Below are 20,104 nucleotides of genomic sequence, written 5' to 3'. Positions count from 1 at the left end.
TTTTAATGTGCACTTAGAGGATTTTCCTCCAGCCAGCCCTTGGGACTTCTGGAGGGCTTCCGTGCTTCAGGGCTTTTTCTTCCCACTCTTTTCCCAGGTTTATTTTTCTTCGGCAAACTTATTTCTTCTGTCCTGAGTGCTGCTGGCTGGCTTGCTCCCTTCCCTGCCCTCGATGTTTCACGGTCCTCTCCCCGTGTTTTCTCGTTCTGCGAGGACGCACAGACCCCATGGACCCAGTCACAGTCGGAGACCTCGGGGAGATGGGGCATTGGGCAAGTGTCTGCCCAAACTCCCCACTGCTTCATCTCTGCCATCATGGCAGGTTCATTTTATAGACGAGGAGCAAGTCAGCATCTTCCCCTGACAACCCAACAACCTCACGCCGCAGAGAGGGTCCCATCCAGCCCCGGGGAAATCCTCCCCTCTGCAAGGCTTCTGTGGTACCAACCCCCTTTCCTCCAGGCAGCTCGTGCCCTCCATCCTGGGGCCAGTGGCTGCCCCAGGAGGGGCATCTGCCTGCTCTGAAATGCCTTGGCCATGGAGAGAGCAACAGGGAGGCTTTTGTTCTGCACCAGAAACTTTTCATCCTTCTTTATGGCTCATTTTTTATTTCTTTTGGCTGTGCTCTCACAAATCTGAAGCAGATTAAAATACAGTTCCTCCCCCCTCCACTCCCCTAAAAAAAAAGCCAAACCCAACCCCAAAGCTTGGCTGCTTAAAATCATCAGATTTCAGTGAAGTCTTTTAAAGTTAACAGTTTCCTGGATCCTGTGCAGGCTAACTTATTTTTTCCCTCTAACCTCCTAGTTTTTTGCCGTAACATTTCTCAACTGTTGTAGCAGGAGGGAGAGAAGGACCAGGGTAGCTCCGATGTGGAGAAGGTTATTTCACACGGGGGTTGGATGAATCTGGTGTGGGACTCATTGGACTTGCACCGTAGGGGACCGGAGGGTCATCCCTGGGAGGCTGAGCCCCTGCAGTATGGCCAGCAGGTAGGTCACAACTGCATTGGTGACATTCTTTTGGGGTAAAATATTAGGGAAGTGGTACTGTTGGAAAAAGAGAGTAGGATGCTGTGGGTGGGACGGAGCTCCATTTCTACCAACCATTTGTTTGCTGGGGGCTGTGATGGTTTGTAGCTGTGGCTGTGGTCACGGGGACCAGTGGAAGAGCTGAATGGCTCGGCTGGACACGACCATGAGAGGAGCCTTTCTGGCTTGATGAGATTTGCTGCCCTAAATCCAGCCTGGGTCCTCCTTACCCACCACCTCTGCCTTTGTGCTCGGTCCACTGCAGCATCTCCTGGTGGCAGAGCTGAACTGAAGCCCCCGGCTCTGGTAAGAACAAGATCAAAAGTTGAAGGAGTTGTAAAGGAAAGAAAAATAATAGTCTGGTGCTGGTTGGTTTTGTTGCCTCTTCTTCAAGAGTGATCTCTCCTTCCTTGCAAAAAATCACCTGAAGCTTTGCCAGGAGGATGTTTGATTTCTCTTGGGTGGTTGAGGAGCTGGAGCCGGCCAACCTTGGCCAACGTCTTGGCCAATGCCAGCGACTATCAACACAAGCCCAAGGGCAAGCAGGGACAGCCAGAGCCTCATCCTCCAGCCGAAACATGCTCTGTCGCGTGAGCGTGACCAAGGGGAGAGCCCTTGAACCGTCTAAAATCCCTTTGACCCAGCAAACAGCGTGGAGATAAAAACCAAACCCAACCCTACGCAGCGACACTGAGCTGCGCATTAACTCTGCTGGAGCTGGGAACAAAGGTTTGGGGGCTGGTTTTCGCTTTTTAAAATTTATTTGCAAAGCAAAACAGCTCAGCTGAGTGGAGCAAGCATTGGTGGAGAAGCGTGAGCTGCTGGGTGATTGCCGTGCTATAAAATCCCATCCCCACCAGTGCTCGCAGCGGGGTGTGCTGGCTCCCTGAGCTCTTGTAGCATTTCCACGTTGGCCGGGAGAGTTTCTGAACATGCGTGTTGGTCTCTGGAGGCTTTAATCAAATCCAGGCTTTACCAGAAATTGCCTCAAAACTTCCAACGAGCTGAGGAAACCGAAAGCAGCCGGAGCGAGGAGGCTCTTGGGCGGGCGTTTGGAGATGCTGCCTTCGGCGAGGGGTGCGAGGAGGGTGCAGGCGAGGGGCTAGAGCCGGCGAAGCAGCCGGGATGAAAGGTGAGTCTGCTCCCTGCACAGCAGCTGGGCAGCGTGCAACGTATGTGCGAGCAACACAGATATGATGGGAGGGTGGAGGAAAACCCGGGGGGTTTGGCAAAAAAGGGGTCTTAAGGGGGAAAGGAGGTGCAGGAGCAAGGATGTTGCTTGGAGGAGAGGGACAGCCCAGAGGATGCTTTGATTTTTGGAGCGTCGCTCCCCGGCACGTTTGGGTTCAAGTCCCGCGGTTTCCCCGCCGTCTTCTTGCCCCGTGCAAAATGAGGAGCCGTGCAATTAATGCGCCGTTGAAAACTCCCCGCTCTGGGGGAGGGTTTTATTATCCCTCGGTAATTTTCTGTGGGAAATGGGGTTCAGACTGCAGGTACTTTCCCTGTTTGTTGTGAAACTTAATTGCACGCCACGTCCAGCCCTCTCCTGTGGGCAGAAAGGAAAACAAGGCATATTTTTTAACTTCCTTTTCGAAGCTGGGGGTGGGTGAACTTTATGCCTGATCAGAGACGGTTGTGGTCATTCAGGGGTGAATGGCTCAGAGAATGATTGCAATAGAAAGGAAGAAGAAGAAGAAATAATAAATACGTGGCGTTATGGCAGCAAGGGGGTTTTTACAGCGATACAGAGACATTTGGGCTGGTTTTCTGCCTGACTCCTGAAAAACACTCTGTCAGGGTTAATGTAAAATACTGTACAATGTTAGTGTCCCGTGCGATGAATCATAAAACTAAAATCACGGGAGAGATGATACGCTGAAGTCGTTATCCCAGGCAGCTGCTCGTGGTTTAATTGGGTCCCTCTGAGGGGAGGGAGGTTTTGGCCACGCATCCAAGATGAGGTACCTTGACAGCCAAAATTGTTGCATCTTCCTCTCAGCTGCCACTGGTGGGTGCTTCGGGGTTTTGCTGGGGGGAGGCAGCCTGGGCTTGTGCTGAGGAATAAAACTGAAACCTCTAAAAAAGCCCTTACACCACCTTAACCTGGATCTCACGTGGAAAAAACAAACCAAGTCTCTTTTATGGCCCCTATAGTTTCTCGGCGGCGCTGCCGTATGGCAGGGCGATGTCCTTGTCCTCTCCTTTCTGCCGGGGATGCGCCAGGAGCGTGTTGAACCCGCGCTGGTTCATGTGCACACTCGGTGATTTTGGAGGGGGGATTTCTGCAGAATGAGGAATTGATCTTAGAAACCGCAGGAGGGGAAGGGAAGAAAAAACTTCCTTGCTACAAAGCTTTCTGGCTGCTTTCAGTGTTTTGGCCAAACTAATGAGGGGTTTGGGGGACGTTGGCTGCAGCTGGGGCTGCTTGGATGCAAATCCATCTGATGCAGCGTTTAACTTAAAGGATGATGTGTGTAAAGAAGAGGGGAAAATAGCTGGAGGAGAAGCACACAGCGGGAGAAGAAAAATCCCAGCCCTGGATGCTCCAGCCCTGCTTTGTTTTCAGGGTTACCGAGCTGGGGGCTCAGTTTTGGGCAAGGATGCCTTTACCTTGGGGGGTGAGGAGCGAGAAGGCAGCGCTGCTGGCTGCCCTCTCCTTCCCCCCTTGCCTGCCTTCAGAGGGACCGTTGCTCTCCGAAGGGCATCCCATGCTGCCAAAGGAGCCTCACCTCCATCTGTTTTCTCCCTGTCTCCGCAGCCTACCCATGAGCTCGGACTTCCAGCATTACAGTTTCAGGATGCCGAACATCGGGTTCCAAAACCTGCCTCTCAACATATACATCGTGGTTTTCGGCACGGCCATCTTCGTCTTCATCCTCAGTTTGCTCTTCTGTTGCTACTTGATCAGGTAAGGGAATTTTCCCCAGCTGTTTTCAGGAGCTCCCCCAGGTTCAGAACGAGCCTGTCATTGATCCCTCCATCCCAAAAAGAGGGTGGCATCACCTTGTCTTTCCGTGATGCGTCTCATGACAGCCTGATGTGACCCCTGAAGTAGTTTAACTTTCCCTCATCATCAAATAATTTGCTCAGCCTTGTAGTGTGGGACCTAACATTCATCCCTAATAAAGCCACTGCACGTATGCTGTGAACACTGAGCCCAACACATCTTGGAGCTACCAGTCCCACAAGGCAATTACTTTATTCGCTCTGAAAACAGGAGATATATTTATATGTATGCTCAAACGGGCATGAAAACATGGTTGGCTTCTCAAAAAGACTGGAAAGAGATGTTTTATGGTTCCTGCTTTCTGCTTAATGTTTCAACACGTTTTCCTCTTTAATGAGTAACTTGTGTACTGCGTGCTTAAGAAATGTTTAATACCTGCTCCGTTTGTTATTGTGCACAAATTGCTCATTCAACAGCACAGTTTAGAGATTAATGATGCAGAGTTGATTTGTTAATCTGAATGATGGGGAGCAGGGCGGGAGGGTTAAAGGTTGTTCCAGTTTGGGGCTTGTTTTAATTGTTTTATGGGCCATTGGGGAGAGAGTTGGGCCACTAATTGAGAAGAGAAACTTCCTGCTGGAGGGAAAGTGGAGAAAAACACAGTGCCTGGAAATCGAGGTGGTGATGGGGCAAGTTGTGCTGATAACCCGGGATGTGGGGCTGGCTACGCCTCTCCCTGAGGCCGGGAGCAGAGGGCATTGGTCTGCTGTAATCCTGCATGCCCAGAGTTCTCCTGCCAAGTTGCAGAGGAGCTTTTCCATCCCTTTACCTCCCCTCTGGCTTTTTGGACAGCCTCAGCTCCCTGCTAGCTGCACATCCATCGCATCCCCTCCCTTTGTCCCTGTAAAACAGGCGCCTGGTCTCTTCTTGCACCACAGAGGTTGCATCTGGCTGGCTCACAGCAGCCAGTCCCACCAGGATTTCTATCCAGAGGATGTTGAAAATGTTTTTGTCCTGCTTTTGTAGACCAGGGAAGCAAGATTTCAGTGCTGCCTTCTAAATATTTGATAATTTCTGCTTATTTTCAACTCTGCGTGAAGCAAAGCCTTGTAAAACTTGGAGGTGAGCCCAAATCCAGGCCTACCCAGGGGTGACTTGGGCTGCCTGGGCATCATATCTTCACTTTTCACCACAATTATACACAAGAAAAAGTTGTTTAAAGGTGCAACGTATCTGTCCACCCTGGCAGACACGGCAGAAACAGATCCAGGGGTCATCCCCAACCAGGCGATCTGTGTCTCAGTGCTCAACGTTAACAAGGTCTGTGCTGGGATATTGTGTCTGTGTCCACTGTTCACATTTTAATTGGGACAGCAGTGGGAGGGGTCGCAAAAAAAAAAATAAATAGTGTTCAGAAGGGTCAAGGACGTGTTTTGCCCAGATTGAAGCCAAATCTATATGGCTCATTTACAAAATGAAGAAGTGTTTGGGCTTTCAGAGTATTTTCCTGGGCACTGGGTCTTGCTGGGTGTGTTCTACCCCAAATTAAAAATAACAAGTAGTAATGTCTGGAAGATCAAGCCAGAAAATCTTTAAATTTAGAAGTTGGAGGCATGTTGTAAGAGAAGGAGTGAGTAACCACTGAAACATGCCTGCAAGGGAAGTGTCAAGTCCTCCGTCTCTTGAGGTCTTTAAATCAAGACAGAGGACCTTTCTGGATGAGATGTTTTGGCTCCTGTTCCCAGGAGTAACGAAGTGCTATTTAACGACCTATGATAGATGGGAGGTTGGATTAGATCACCTAATGATCCCTTTATAGCCCTAAACTCTACAGAGACTCTGTGAATCACTCTTCAAACCACCACCCCCAGCTCTGTTATTGGCAAAACAGAGCCGAACAAGAATCCTCCAGCCCCTGTCTTGGAGGGTTTCACTGTACCACGAGTTTTAGCTGTGCCGATGTACCCCAGGAGCATTCACCTCCTTTGAATTTGCTGGTGTGGGGTAGAAAAGCTCGAGCTTGGAAAGCCTTGTCGGTGGACAGTGGGACAAGGACCACGTGCCTGCAGTTGCGGAGCATCCCAGATGATTGTTGTGGGAAGGGTTTGCCATGTCTCTCCCCTTCGGTGCCATTTATGACTGAAGCGTTGCTGGTGCCTGGCTGTGCAGCAAACGAATACCCATAGTCCTGTGACAGGAAGTATACAAAGTAAAATATTGAATTTAAATCAAATTTTTCCCCCTCCTGAATGAGCTGCTAAAGCCTGGATTACCCCACACGTTCCTGACCCCTTCTGCAATGAGATGTGTGGCTTTAATACGGAATTAACCTCTGGAGGCTGTGTAAAAGGGAGGTGTTAATTTAACAAGCAGATGCATCTTGGATCAAACTGTGTCATCGCAAAGAAACCGACCCAGGGTGGAGGGACATGGGCAGGGACGGTCCCCTGGGGAGCTCCAGGGCTCCACTTGCACCCGCGGGGGGTTATTTTCAGGTAACAGCGGCTCGTGGCTTTCCCCAGGCCCTGCTTAGATGCAGAGGCAACGCAGCCCATCCTCTCCCTCTTCTCGTGCGTCACACATCTGCAGATATTTGTCAAAGAAGGAGCAGAGCTCATGACACCATCCGTTGGGCCCTGGTTCTCACCACCTGCTCTGAATCAGAGCATCCCGTGCAGCCCTCCTCCGCATCCCCGGCCAGTATCTGGTGTATCACAGAATCACAAAATCACAGAATCATCTGGGTTGGAAAGGACCTTGGAGATCCTCCAGCCCAACCATGAACCTCACACTGACCGTTCCCAACTCCACCAGATCCCTCAGCGCTGGCTCAACCCGACTCTTCAACCCCTCCAGGGATGGGGACTCCCCCCCTGCCCTGGGCAGCCCATTCCAACGCCCAACAACCCCTTCTGCAAAGAAATACTTCCTAAGAGCCAGTCTGACCCTGCCCTGGCGCAGCTTGAGGCCATTCCCTCTTGTCCTGCCGCTGGTTCCTTGGCTCAAGAGACTCATCCCCCCTCTCTGCACCCTCCTTTCAGGCAGTTGCAGAGGGCCATGAGGTCTCCCCTCAGCCTCCTCTTCTCCAGACTAAACCCCCCCCAGTTCCCTCAGCCGCTCCCCATCACACCTGTGCTCCAGACCCTGCACCAGCTCCGTTGCCCTTCTCTGGACACGCTCGAGTCATTCAATGGCCTTTTTGGAGTGAGGGGCCCAAAACTGAACCCACTCATCGAGGGGCGGCCTCACCAGTGCCGAGTCCAGGGGTAAGATCCCTTCCCTGTCCCTGCTGGCCACGCTAGTGCTGATACAAGCCAGGATGCCATTGGCCTTCTTGGCCACCTGGGCACACTGCTGGCTCCTGTTCAGCCGGCTGTCAATCAACCCCCCCAGGTCCCTCTCTGACTGGCAGCTCTCCAGCCACTCCTCCCCAAGCCTATTAGGGGTATTTACCCCTAATGGCAGAGCTGAGGGCAGTAAATAAGGGATGTGCCCGGGAGGAGGGCAACGGGCTGCACTTCGCAGCTGTGCCACTGAGGAGTGCGCTGCCTGCTTCGACGGGAGGAAGAATTGACGTTTTTAATCGGGTTGGCTCAAAACAGAGTCCAATAGGAATTTCAGCCAAAAGGAAAGCAAAAATCGTCGCTGTCTGTGCGCAGCTCAGGTGAATCTCGAGCTTTTCTGCTGCTGCAAACCACTCCGGTACAAAGCACAGGTCCCACCCTCATGGCTGCTGCCTCTGCTTGGAAAATTTTTTTTTAAAAAAAGCCAAAGACAAAGGAAATGAAATTTTGCAAGGAGCCATTTGTGTCTGAGCTCTGCTGAATTAGTGAAAGCAATAACCTCATGTTGCCTTCGGTCCCTTAAAACCCAGTTCAGAAGGATGCTGAGCCGAGCAACGCCATGCTTTCCACGCCTTCGAGTGGCCGGGCACCCTCACCCTGCGTAAATGCTGCAGCGTCCCTGCTCGTGCTTCACTGCGGGTTGCACGGGGCTTGTCTCTGCCCAGACTAGGCTCAAATTCTATGGGAGGCGCAGGGTATGTAGCCCTTAAAAAGCCCTTTTTTATAGGGCTGTTTCCTTCTGTATTCAAACCTGCCAGGATCGAAGGCAGTGGTTGGGTTTGGAGAGCCCAGGGACCCTGGCTGGGCTGGGGAGAGCGAAGCAGTGATGGGGCGAAGAGCCAACGCCCGGTACCTTTCTACTCTTATTGTAAAGCGTCAAATAAGCAGATCTTGGAGGAAAACCTGCAAAAAGTTGTTCCCTCTACATTTTATTCCCGTAGTCGTTCACTTGCTATAGGTGATTCAGAGTCACCCGAAGAAAGGGGGTGCTCCCTTCCCTGCGGGAGGCATGGAAACCTTGGAGAGAGAGACCACAAAACCAGCGAGAGGTGGTTATTAAATGCAGGGATGGGTGACGGCGTGCGCACACGCAGTCTCCAGCCACGCGCTGGCTTTCAAGACGCTGTGTGGTCTCTTATCTAAACCAGCCATCTGCCAGAAATTCCTCCGGAGTCACAGCTTTGGACACGAGATGGATGAAGGCCTCCCTGGGTCCAACGGGGAAGAACGCTCGCCAGGACCCGGGGTCTCCTTACAACAGCTGCACTAGGTCCGACCGGGATCCATCTGGCCCAGGGTCCTGGCTTTGAGAGGAAAGCATGGAGGAGCACACCGAGCTCGCATGCTTTGGGACCAGATGTGCTCGTGCCGTTCCCCATAACCTTCAGGGAGGTTGGGTTTTGGTTTTTTTTTTTTTTTGGCAAAGTCTCCCTGTAAAGCTCAGCCCTGGCCTGTGGCACTGTAGCGTCCGCACTCTGACAGCATGGAGCTGCATGGATCCATGGCCAGGTGGTCACTTCTTCCCCATCGCTGGTCCAGGTGCCTCTGCAGCATCTGCAGATGCTTGGGCTCATTCTGCAAAACACCTTCTCTCTGGTGGCTTTGGCTCGTCACAGAATCACAGAATCATGGAGGTTGGAAAAGCCCTTGAAGCTCCTCCAGCCCAACCATGAACCTCACCCTGACCGTTCCCAACTCCACCAGATCCCTCAGTGCTGGGTCAACCCAACTCTTCAACCCCTCCAGGGATGGGGACTCCCCCCCTGCCCTGGGCAGCCCATTCCAACGCCCAACAACCCCTTCTGCAAAGAAATCCTTCCTAAGAGCCAGTCTGACCCTGCCCTGGCGCAGCTTGAGGCCATTCCCTCTTGGCCTGCCGCTGGTTCCTTGGGGTCAAAGTTTCATCTGGGTCAAAGCCTCGGTGGCCGCTTGGTGCTCAGTAAGACAGATGCTTTTTCCTGTGCTGGGAGGGTTTTTCCCCTTGTACACGCTCTCCAGCCGAGCATCGTGCTTTGCCCCATCTGTATTTCATAACCGGTTTCCCAGCCACCCGGATCTCTGTGGATCAGGCTGGTTTCATCCTGTTTTCTCTATTGTTTGTGCATCTTCTGCTCATGTTTCTGTGCGGGGTCGCTGGTGGAGGGATGGGACCCCAGCCTTCTCCTTCCTGCCTGCTGCCATTTTATCCGTGGCTCCGCAGGCAGGTTCCCTGCCAGGCAGCAGCGTTAGAGGAGGAGGGATGTCTCCCCGCTAAATTCAGGGCTCAGGAGCTGACTTACTGCAACTTTCTCTGCAGCATTAAGGTGCATTTTTACCCATTTCTTGACTTTCAAGGCCTGTGACATTTTGGGGGGGGAGTTTTCAAGCAAAAGGGACAGGGATCTATTTTTACATCTTATTTTTATAACTCGCCCACTTCAGCCTTGCAGGACCAGAAAGCCTCTGAGAGCTCAGGGTGAAACAGCCAGGGTTTGAGACAGCCCCCAGAATATTTCTGGAGAAGTGAAATTACAGGCGAGGGGGTTTCCCATCTGAAACCACACTCGAGGCTGGCTGGGGGAAATGTTCCCTGCCCTGCAGATACACACTGACATCTTATTAAAAGTCCTTGGCCAACTCTTTAGCCTTGATGACTTTCCCCTTGAGTTTTCAGAGCCATGTCTTGTAACGAGAAGTAATATTAGTGTTTGTTTGTTTAAAAACATATTTATTTTAGGAGCGTGATCAGCTTCTCTGGCCAGCTGATGCCTGCAGAGCATTCTGCCAGGCTGCAGAAAATGGGCTGCTGTTTGTTCTGCCGTGGAAAGATGTTTTATTAATAATAGTTTGAACTGAAAACTATGAAGGGATGTGACGTGTGTTTGTGGTTGCTGTTTCACTCTGGGGAGTGGGGACAAATGCTCCCACTGGTGCCCCCTGGAGAGGGAGGGGATGGACCTCAAACTCCAGCTGCCACCAGCTGAACTTCCCACTGCAGCAGGTGTTTTTGGAATAGGTTCATCCTCTCCCTCCATCCCTTGATTTTCTCCAGGAATAGATGCTGTTAGGCAAAGAAAAAAACACCCAAAACCCCCCAAATTGTGCTGAGCACAGTGCTTCAAAAGGCAGGTAGGGGGAAGCAGCTTATGCAGTTTATAATCCTGATTTTGCTCCACCGCTGCATCGGCTCTGGCCCTGGCTGATCATGTGGGCTTGTCACCCCGTTCTTTAACACAGCACACCCCCCGTCCGCTCTTGTGATTAAAAAAGTAAATAATAAAAAATTCCCAAGATACAGGTTCGTTCTGTTGCAGTTTTTGGCAGCTCGTTATCTCTGGTTATTCAGTTGCCCCCTGCGATAGGAGGTGAGAGATGTTGCTTCTCTTCCAAAGCTTTCTGCTCGGGTGCTGTCTTCAGATAAGTAGCCGTCCTTAGCTTGCTCAGCCAGACGGATAACCTCTTCTTGAATGCTTCTTCCCCATTGTTTGGGAGGCAGAAGCAGCACAATTGACCTTATAATTGAAGATAAAGCCGTGTTTGAGGAACCCAACACTGCCCAGGCAGTGATGGGGGCTTCAGTGGGAAACCTCGGAGGGGGGAGGGCTCCTTCCCCGTCCCTGCTTGAGCGGGAGCAGAGCTTTCCTTGGGTCTGAATACCCATCGCTTGGAAAAAGAGGCTGTGGGCAGTCTAGAAGTTGTTGGCAGCAGAAGTGGTTGGAAACTGGGGGTATTTGTGGCAGCTCCTGATTTACTCAGCAGCTTTTGCTGGTTTTAACAGTGCAGGTGATATCTGCGTGGAAAATTAGGTAGGTCAGAAGAGGAGAAGGGGAGGAGGTTGTGTGCTTCTGGATGGAGATGTTGCCTTCCCAGCTACAAGAAAAGCTGGCTGTTTCTTAACTGTATCATTTCACATGGCCATTCCTGTTTCTGAAATGAAAAATTGAAAAAAAATATATATTAGATCTGGAAAGGAGGGAAATGAAACGTTTGAGGTATTAGAGTAATCCTGATTTGTTTGCCTCTCTTCATGTTTCTCCCTGTTCTGATTGCAGGCTCAGACATCAAGCGCACAAAGAGCTTTACGCCTACAAACAGGTGAGATGATGCACAGTAAGTTGTCCTCTTCTCCCCTTCTGTTTAGCACTAAATCCATGTCGGAGTAGTCACTCTATCAGGTTTCCTTGTGCTGTTCTTCTCCTTGGGAGGCTTTTGATCTTGGAAGAGAAGTTGTAACGCCTGGGCAAACCTCTGTCCTGGCTGGTTTGATTTTTTTCTACCAGCTGGGCACCCCAGGAGCATCTCTCCCCCGTTAGTCTGCAGGTCTCTGTGTTTTCAGACGAGGTCCCTCAGCAGTGGGGACATCTCCACCCCTGGAACACCTCAACTGAGCAGCCTCTCCAAACCCTTGCCTTATTTCCCGCTGGTGAGCCATAATGCCCTTGCTCACCCAGCAATCAAATGATGTTTTCAGGGTCCAAATCTGCTTCCTGCATTGAACCCAGCAGCTCCGGCCCACCCGGGGCTCTCATAGGGACCCCTCCTAGGGAACACCTCCACGTCACCTTGGCAAACCCAGCTGTTTTCTGCACGCACCCACACGTGCCGTGTTAAAATAAACACAGCCAAGAGGTCGGTGTCAGGTTGCTGCTTCAACGTCCCGTTTTCTCCAGGGCATGTGTAATTTTTCTGCCTCCGATCTGTCGTTCGAGCAGGATGACAGTTGGGTGGAGTTGGGCTGATACGCTGCAGTAACACACGGTCATCCTGGATTTATAGCCCTGGCCAGATGTTTAGCCTGGCTAGAGTGAAAAAGAAGCAGCAGACGTCCACGCAGGAGCCCAGGAGGTTTAAATCAGGAGGAAAGCTGGATTTGGTCCTCGTGTTAGTGGTTATAGCTGTGCCAGCGCTGCCTTCCTCCTGTCTCTGCACAGGGGTGAAGATCTGATGCGCTCCGTGGCTGTGCTGGGTTTACTGGGGGTTTCCAGTTCTACTGGGACGCTAAATGGGATCGATGTTTATGGAGATTTTTGCTGCAAACGCTCACGGCAGCAGCTGTGTCCTGACCCCAGCGCTCTGTCTTACAGGTTATACTCAAGGAAAAGGTGAAGGAGCTGAACCTACACGAGGTGAGTACATCCCTGGGGTGGTAGCATAGTGGTAAAGACTCCCTCACCCTCCTCTTCCTCGCTCTGGGGAGGGCGTGGGGGACAGGCAAAGGCTGGCAGAGGTAGGAGGGTGCAAAAACTCACATTTAACTCCTTCAGGAGCAAAACACACAGCGAGGTGTGCTGGGAGCACTGCCCGCTCGCTGCCACCAGCGGGGTTTGCTTGGCAGCCTCTTACCCCGTTACGGGGAACGTGGTGGGGACAGGTTAAGGGCTGTGCTGGCAGCTCCATCTCCCTGATGCTGCTTTTCTTTCTCAGAGATACTAATTGCTCGTTAATGCAGCTGGTAAAAGTGCATCTGCAATGGGTCTGGATTAAACCGTCTCCCTCCTCCTCCTGGGTCCCCTTTAGCTTTTACTGCATTAGTATTATTTATTGCATTATTATTATTTACTGCATTATTATTATTTACTGCATTATTATTACTTACTGCCTTATTATTATTATTGATCACATTACCATTATCACTGTGATAAGCTGTGGGTACAAGGGGAGGCAGAGGCAGGCTGGGCTGTGTATGAACAGTGTCCTGTGACAGTTACGTCCCCTCCAGCCCCGCTCAGCCTCGCCACCGTCAGAGCGTGACGATATCCAGCACATCCCTGCCGGCTGCGTTGCTCAGGCAGAGTAAACTGCTCTGGGATTTAATTAAAATCAGAGATAAACACACTCCCCAGGCTCCTGCCCCTCGCGCTCTTGCTCTGCAGAGAAGAGGGGGCCGGGAGAGGTGGGCAAAGGGGTGTCTGCTGGGATATATTAAGAATTAAAAATCCTTTTGCCAGCCCCAAAAACATGGGGGTTTCTTCTTGGATTCAGGAGGAGGGCAGAGCCCATGGCAGCCATAAAGCAAAGCCCTGGTGGACTTCGCATTTAAACTTCGCAGGGAGAATTGCACCAGCGCCTGCCCCGTCCCGACGCGGGCGCAGAAGCGGCTCCTCGCTGGATTAACGAGCTAAGAGGAGGCTGAAACACAGCTCAGATTAACGATGTTACCCTAATCCACCTCCACCTCCTCGCCCCTTGAGGTTTAAAACATCAGTTGTTCTCAGCAGGCTGCCAGGCTGTTTTGGGGCTGAGTGTCCCTATTTACAGACCGATTTTTGTGCTGAAGTTGAGCAGGAATCTGCTCGAACTCTGCTTCAATCACGGGCTGGATTTATTTCCCTGAACAACAACAAAAATGCCCACCCGTGTCCTGGACATGAGTCCACTCTTCTGTTAAATACCAGCCCCATTTGTTTATAAACTGCTATTTTTTTTAATTCCCTGAGCAGAGCAACAAGAGCCCATCCCAGGTTTCCTCCTCACCCTCCTCTCCCCACAGCCGAGGGGCTCAATCCTGAGGGCAGGAGAGCGGTGGAGGTCCCTGCTCCAGGCCCCTATTTCTGATCCACTCGCATTAAACTGACTTGCAGTGGGGTTTTTTGCCAGCACACAGACTTAAAAGTACTCCCTGGGGTGAGAAGCTCGTTGCAGGAAGGATTTGGGAGCCAGGAATGGCAGCGATAACCCTCTGTCCTCCCCCTCCATCCCCTCCATCCCCAGCTCTCCGAGCTCTCCCAGCCCAAACGCCTTCGGGGAGGATGAGGGGTCCATGGGGAAGGGGATAGAGCAGCAGCTCCAGCTCTTCCCTGGGATTTGGGAAAGGCTGGAAAGGATTTTCTTTGTCTCCCTCCAAAATATCCCTTTTTTGGGCATTTGGATTTTGGTATTTACAGTAAGCAGTTCTGGAAAGCGGAGCACGGGGCGGGGGGGTTGGATTTTGCAACATCACGGGGCGGCTGCCAGGGCTCGCCCGGAGCCTTGTGGAGGGGAAAGTCCCCGCCGAGCTCTTCAGCCCCGTGTTTCTGCGTTTGGTTTTTCTCCTTTTTTTTTTTTTTTTTTTTTCCACCACGCTGCCTCTCCCTGGCTTTCACGGGGCTCAAGACGTCTGTGTGCTCCTCGGGGGCCGACCCGAGCAGCCATGCCAGCATTTGCTCGCTCAATAAAAAAACTCTCCGATGAGCTTTGGGTGGCTGGAAAGTATCGACGGGGGCCACGGCCCCGGGAAAGCCGGGAGCCTCCCGCGGCGCTTGCCAGCCGCCTGCCTCATCCCGAGGGCTTTTGGCAGCAGGGTTGGCCCTTGTTTCAGACTGCTGGAGACTCCCAGGCTGGGAAAAAGAGTTGGGAATATCTAAAATCCCTGCGAATATCCAAAACGGGTCAGAAAGAAACAGTGGCGGAGGGGAAGATTCGGTGGGTCTCTTGCCCGCTGGGGAAACAGCCACCAACCTTCCCAGCCCGGGGATAGAGATGCACCCTTTGCCTTTTCCTCTTCCCAGAGTTATCCCTGCGGATGCAGCTCGGGCCCAGGGACCCAGCAGCAGCGTGGATCTGTCCCCCTGCACCCTAAAGCCTCCAGGCATGTCCAAACACATCCCAGCCTGGTGGCTGCTGCTTGGGGGAGGCCCTGGGGTCCCCTCCACTGGGGAGGGGAGACCCGAGCCTCAGCCCGTGAGCCCAAAACCATGACAGCAAAGCCTGGGAAGGCTTTAGTGGGGATTTCATCCCTCTGCCATGCAGAAACCTCCTAAATGTTTGTTCTGCAGCACAGGGGGCAAAAAATAAAAGCAGCTTCTTGGTCAAAAGGGTTTATAGTAAAAGGGGAGTTTGCTTTCCCTGTGGCCTGGGGAGGGATCCTCACAGCATCAGAAGCCAAATTGCCCTTTTATTTTTTTATCCCCAACCAAAGGCAGGGGTGAGGCGAGCGCTGGGGAGAAGATGGAAACTGGCTGAAGGCACCGTTTAGGGGGAGGGGTTTTTTGGGGGGAGTATTTTGGCCGGTTCGGAGATATCATTCATGTAGTTTGGGTGTGCAAAAAAAAATGCTTCCCGGCTGCTGACTGCTTCTCGCTCTGCCTCTCGTGTCTTTCAGATCTGTGCCGTCTGCCTGGAGGAGTTCAAGCCCAAGGACGAGCTGGGGATCTGTCCCTGCAAACATGCCTTCCACAGAAAGTAAGTGTGGGCCACGGGGCAGCCAAGCCGGGCTACCCCAAACCCTGCCCGGCGAGCCCCGGGGAGGCTCCTGGCGCCAGGGCTCCGGCTGCTGCTGCTCCTCGCCGGGGGTTTCTTACACCCCAATTCCAAGGGAAGGAGGGAATTGCAGCAAAAGCCCCTTATCGAGTGAATTTGAGCATTTGGAGCAGCAAAGGTCCAGTCGTGAGCTGGCAAAACCCCTTCACCTTATTAGATAGAGACTTTAGAGATTCCAAACTGTACAGGTACATTTTGGTGTGTGTATATATATATTTACATCTATAAAATCCATATATATTTATAAAAGAGATACTCAAAACCACTGCAACAAGCCCCCCAGGGAAGCAGTCACGGCCCCAAGGCTCTTGGTGGTCCAGAAGTGTTTGCATGGGGCTTGCTGGGGGGGGGCAACTCATGGGTTGTCCTGGGGCGAGTCAGGAGTTGGCCTGGATGATCCTCACGGGTCCCTTCCCACTCCCTCGGGGATTCTATGAAAAATGTGTATAAGAAAATCTTACATATGTATTTTATATAGTATATATCATTTTATATATTATATACATAGTATATATCATCTAATATATATTACACATAATATATACAATATATTTTTTATATTGTGTCTAATATTATATATGTGTACAATGTTTTATTATATAATATATATTATGTTATATAATATTATATATTGTGTATAATATATTATCACACATATATATGTGTATTATATATTAAAGATATATTAAATATATCTAATGTATAGATGATATGACTATAAATAATATAAATATGTATAATATATGTATTTTATAAAAATGTCAACCACTATGAATTTTAGATGCATAATATATATGTGTGATGTGTATATATATAATGTATAGATTATAATTATAGATTATGTATATATATAATTATAGTATTATGTATATATATAGTATAATATAGTATAGTATATATATAGTATAATTATAGTATTATGTATATATATAGTATTATGTATATATATAATGTATATATATAATTATAGATTATAAAATGCATATATTCATGTATAACTTTGTGTGTATATATGTATTTTATATATTTGTGTGTGTGTGTACATTTTTATAGCCCTATTTTATAAATATATATAAAAATTATATATAAAACATAAATTATACATAAAACATATTATAAATTATATATAAACCATATATAAATTATATGTAAAACATATTATATGTACACAAAAATCCATATAGACACACACACAAAAGTCCTAATAAAATACAAAAGCACCTAAATGGTGAATCAAAAATTCAGCAGCAGTCAAGCTCCAGGGAGGGTGGCAATGGCTCAGACCTGGCCTGTAGCCCCCGGGCCATGGCCCGTCCCCCTCGGGGGAGGGCCAGGGGTGGCCACCGCCCTGATGGGGTGCGTGGGGTTTATTTCTGCAGCACCCCTGTAATTAACCCCCCCCATGTCTGTGTGTGTCCCCCCCCACCAGGTGCCTCATCAAGTGGCTGGAGGTGCGGAAAGTCTGCCCGCTCTGCAACATGCCGGTGCTGCAGCTGGCGCAGCTGCACAGCAAGCAGGACCCCGGCCCCCCCCAGGGCCCCCTCCCCGGCGCGCAGAACATCGTATAGCTCCTCGGACAGCTCCGCCGCCCCGGGGACTCGGAGACAACCAAAGCACTACGGCACCAGCACGGAGGGGCAGGCGAGGCCGCGGGGGGCCCGCAGCACTTTAGCGGGGGGCACGTCCCCGCCGGCCGATGCGCAAGAGCCCCGCGCCCCAAACCCCTGCCTGGGCGGAGCCGTGCCGGGATGAGGGCTCTGACGCTCGAGCCCGGGCTCCATTCCTCCTCCCGGGGCGAGGAAGGGACTCGGGGGTCCCTCCGCGGGCGCCTGCACGACATCCTTCTTCCAGCACGTCCCTTCGTCTGCCGGGAAGCAGCGTGGGGGAGGCCGGAGCCCCCCAACAGCCTCCTGCGACGACCCCCCCGAACGCCCCGGTACGCTCCCCAGCCCCGCTGCCCCCCCCCGCGCCCTCAAAAACGATGCCTAAAACACAACGTGGTGGGGGCGGGGAGACCCCGGAGCATCACGGCTGGTTCCTGCCCCGTTTCTCCTCTTTAACGGGGTGACTTTTGCCTTCGCAATCCCGACCTGCAAAACCGGGTCTTGCCCCACCCCGGGCACCTCCTCAGCACCCGCTGCTCCTCCCAAAGGGCTAAATGGGGTGGGGGAGAGGGCAAAGGGGGGGTTGTGTGGGGTCTCGTGGGCTTTGGGTACCCCCCAACCCTCCCCGGGGGTGGCTGTCCCCCTCCTCGGCGCAATGGGCTACCTCAGCGGGGTGTTAGTCCCCGGGAGGGGCACGATCCTGGCGTGAACCATCAGAGCTTCCTCCTCAAAATGGCGGCACGGCCTGGCTGGGGTGGGGGGGGGCAGGCAAAAATCCTGTCCTTTGGGTTCATCCCATCCCTTTCAGCCTGGCTCCAGCGGGGGCGTTTCTGGGCGAGGGACACGTGAGCCGGCAGCGTTTCTCCTTGCCCAAAGCCCCCATCATCGAGCACAAAAGCTGCTGGGGACAGCGGAGGGGGGGGAGTTGTGCCACCCCCTCACCTCTCTGACCACCTTGCAGGGCGAATTCAGGCACGGTAGCAAACGCCCCGGCGTCCCCCTTTATCTTTGCAACTTACTCCCTTTTTTTTCCTTTTTTTTTTTTTTTTTTTGGGGGGGGGGGGGGTGTCAGTATTACACGGTGGCGGCTCTCTCAGCCCCCCGCCCCCCCGGGCGCAGGATGGGGCACAGGGCTGGGAAGGCTCCGGGTGTCGTCTCCCCCCTCCTGTAAATACCGTGCGACTCCCGAGACTGTTTATGGAGCGTGGAGCCTCATAGACGTGTTTGTACACTACAAATTCTGCAGCAGAATATTTTTTAAAACGGTTGCTGGTTTTTTTTTTTTTTTCTTTTGTTGGTTTTTTTTTGGGGGGGGGGTTTTGTAAGCTATATTTTTGTATATTTAATTGCTATTTTAAAATTCTAATAATGCGTCTTTTTTGCTAATCACACTATTCTTAAGGAAAAACAAGGAAAGGGAAAAAAAAAAAAAAAAAAAGACCAAACAGTTTGCATGTGATTTGACTTGAAATGTAAATAAAAGCAGGTTTTGGAAGCAGGGGTGTGTGTGCAGGGGGGGGAGTTGGTACCTGGGAGACCCCGGCCATGGGAAAAAGGGCCCATCCCTTGCTGCTCAGCCCTCTGTCACCCCCGGGGGGGTGGCTGGCACCCACTGGGCCACCAGCCCCTTCTGCAGGGCCAGTGTGGGGCTGGGGGGGGTCCCTGGCCCAGAGCGGAGCTTTTGCTTCCAGCGGGGGCCTGATCGGGGAATTCACCCCCTGTCTGGGGCCGCCTGGTGGCCCCACGCACCCTGGAAATCCCCGGCCGAGGGGGGATTTCGCACGCCCCGGGCACGCGTGGGCTGTCCCGCTCGGAAAGAGGAGGTTTCTCCTCAAAATAAACCTTCCCAGCCCAAACCCCGGCCGCGGGCAGGCGCTCCCAGGGCTGGCAGCGAGGCCTGGCTGGGCTAACGCCAACCTCCCACCGGCCACGGGCTCTGGAGGGGTTCAGCTCCCGGCCTCCACACTGCCGAATTTCCCGGGGTCCAGCTCAAAATCTCCCGCTCGCTTCGTTTTACCCCTCCTCAGTTCTGCCGGGCTACACGAGATGGGCTGAAAAATCCCTTTTCCCCGTCTCAGATCTCTCTGCCCCGCTGATGCCCGTCCCCACTTGGGTGCTTAACTGGGGCCACCCCGGTTGTGATCCCTGCAGAAACCCTGTATGGAGGAAGCTGCTCCCACCCTGTCCTGCTGCCCCTTGTCCTGCTGTCCTGTCCTGCTGTGTCCTGTCCTGTCCTGCTGTCCCATCCTGCTGTCCCCTGTCCTCCTGTCCCCTGTCCTGCAGTCCCCTGTCCTGCTGCCCCCTGTCCTGTCATCCCATCCTCCTGTCCCCAGTCCTGCTGTCCTGTCCTGCTGTCCCCTGTCCTCCTGTCCCGTCCTGTCCCCTGTCCTGCTGTCCCATCCTGTCCCATCCTCCTGTCCCCTGTCCTGTCCTGCTGTCCCCTGTCCTGTCCCATCCTCCTGTCCCCTGTCCTGCTGTCCCCTGTCCTCCTGTCCCCTGTCCTGCTGTCCCCTGTCTTGTCCTGCTGTCCCGTCCTGTCCCATCCTGCTGTCCCCTGTCCTGCTGTCCCCTGTTCTGTCCCCTGTCCTGCTCTGTCCCCTGCCCTGTCCCCTGTCCTGCTGTCCCCTGTCCCTGCGCGGAGCAGAGGGCTGCTGCCCTCTAGTGCTGGCTGCACTCCCAGAGCTGGGTGCTGGGGACAGGTCCCACCTGGAGATGTTCTGCTTCACCTTCTCCAGAAGGAAACGCACGGAGCCACCGTCTCACTACTCTCTTCATCTTCTGGAAGCTCCAGGCAGCCACGGCCGGGAAGAGCTCACCGGGTGAAGATTCCCACTTGGTGGGACGCGGGTCTGGCCGAGCCACCAGCCGGATCTAGCACCGAGATGCACAAAACACCATTATTTTTGTTCTTTCCACCCCGTTCTGGACAGACACCTCGCCTTCACCGCCAACCCAACGCAA

The 20,104-nt window shown here is 52.3% G+C and overlaps 1 protein-coding gene across 7 annotated transcripts in view; it reads left to right on the top strand.

Annotated features, from left to right (window-relative positions):
- RNF24 (ring finger protein 24) overlaps window positions 1-18,638 on the top strand; it is a 33,192-nt gene extending 14,554 nt beyond the window's left edge. For 5 of the 7 annotated variants that reach the window (XM_074821825.1, XM_074821821.1, XM_074821822.1 and 2 more), the window contains 5 exons: window positions 3,790-3,939; window positions 11,354-11,396; window positions 12,386-12,427; window positions 15,382-15,461; window positions 16,969-18,638. In XM_074821825.1, coding sequence (XP_074677926.1) covers window positions 3,797-3,939; window positions 11,354-11,396; window positions 12,386-12,427; window positions 15,382-15,461; window positions 16,969-17,107 — 447 coding nt within the window. In that variant the 5' untranslated portion in view covers window positions 3,790-3,796 and the 3' untranslated portion in view covers window positions 17,108-18,638. Of the gene's footprint in view, window positions 1-771; window positions 993-1,770; window positions 2,164-3,789; window positions 3,940-11,353; window positions 11,397-12,385; window positions 12,428-15,381; window positions 15,462-16,968 lie in introns of those variants that run through there. The other 2 variants (XM_074821818.1, XM_074821820.1) reach the window with 2 other exon arrangements.
- The last annotated feature ends 1,466 nt before the right edge of the window (window positions 18,639-20,104 follow it).

The sequence above is a fragment of the Strix aluco genome, chromosome 4 (assembly GCF_031877795.1).
Source record: "Strix aluco isolate bStrAlu1 chromosome 4, bStrAlu1.hap1, whole genome shotgun sequence".
NCBI classification, from domain to species: domain Eukaryota; kingdom Metazoa; phylum Chordata; class Aves; order Strigiformes; family Strigidae; genus Strix; species Strix aluco.
This window is presented reverse-complemented; position numbering and strand designations above follow the sequence as displayed.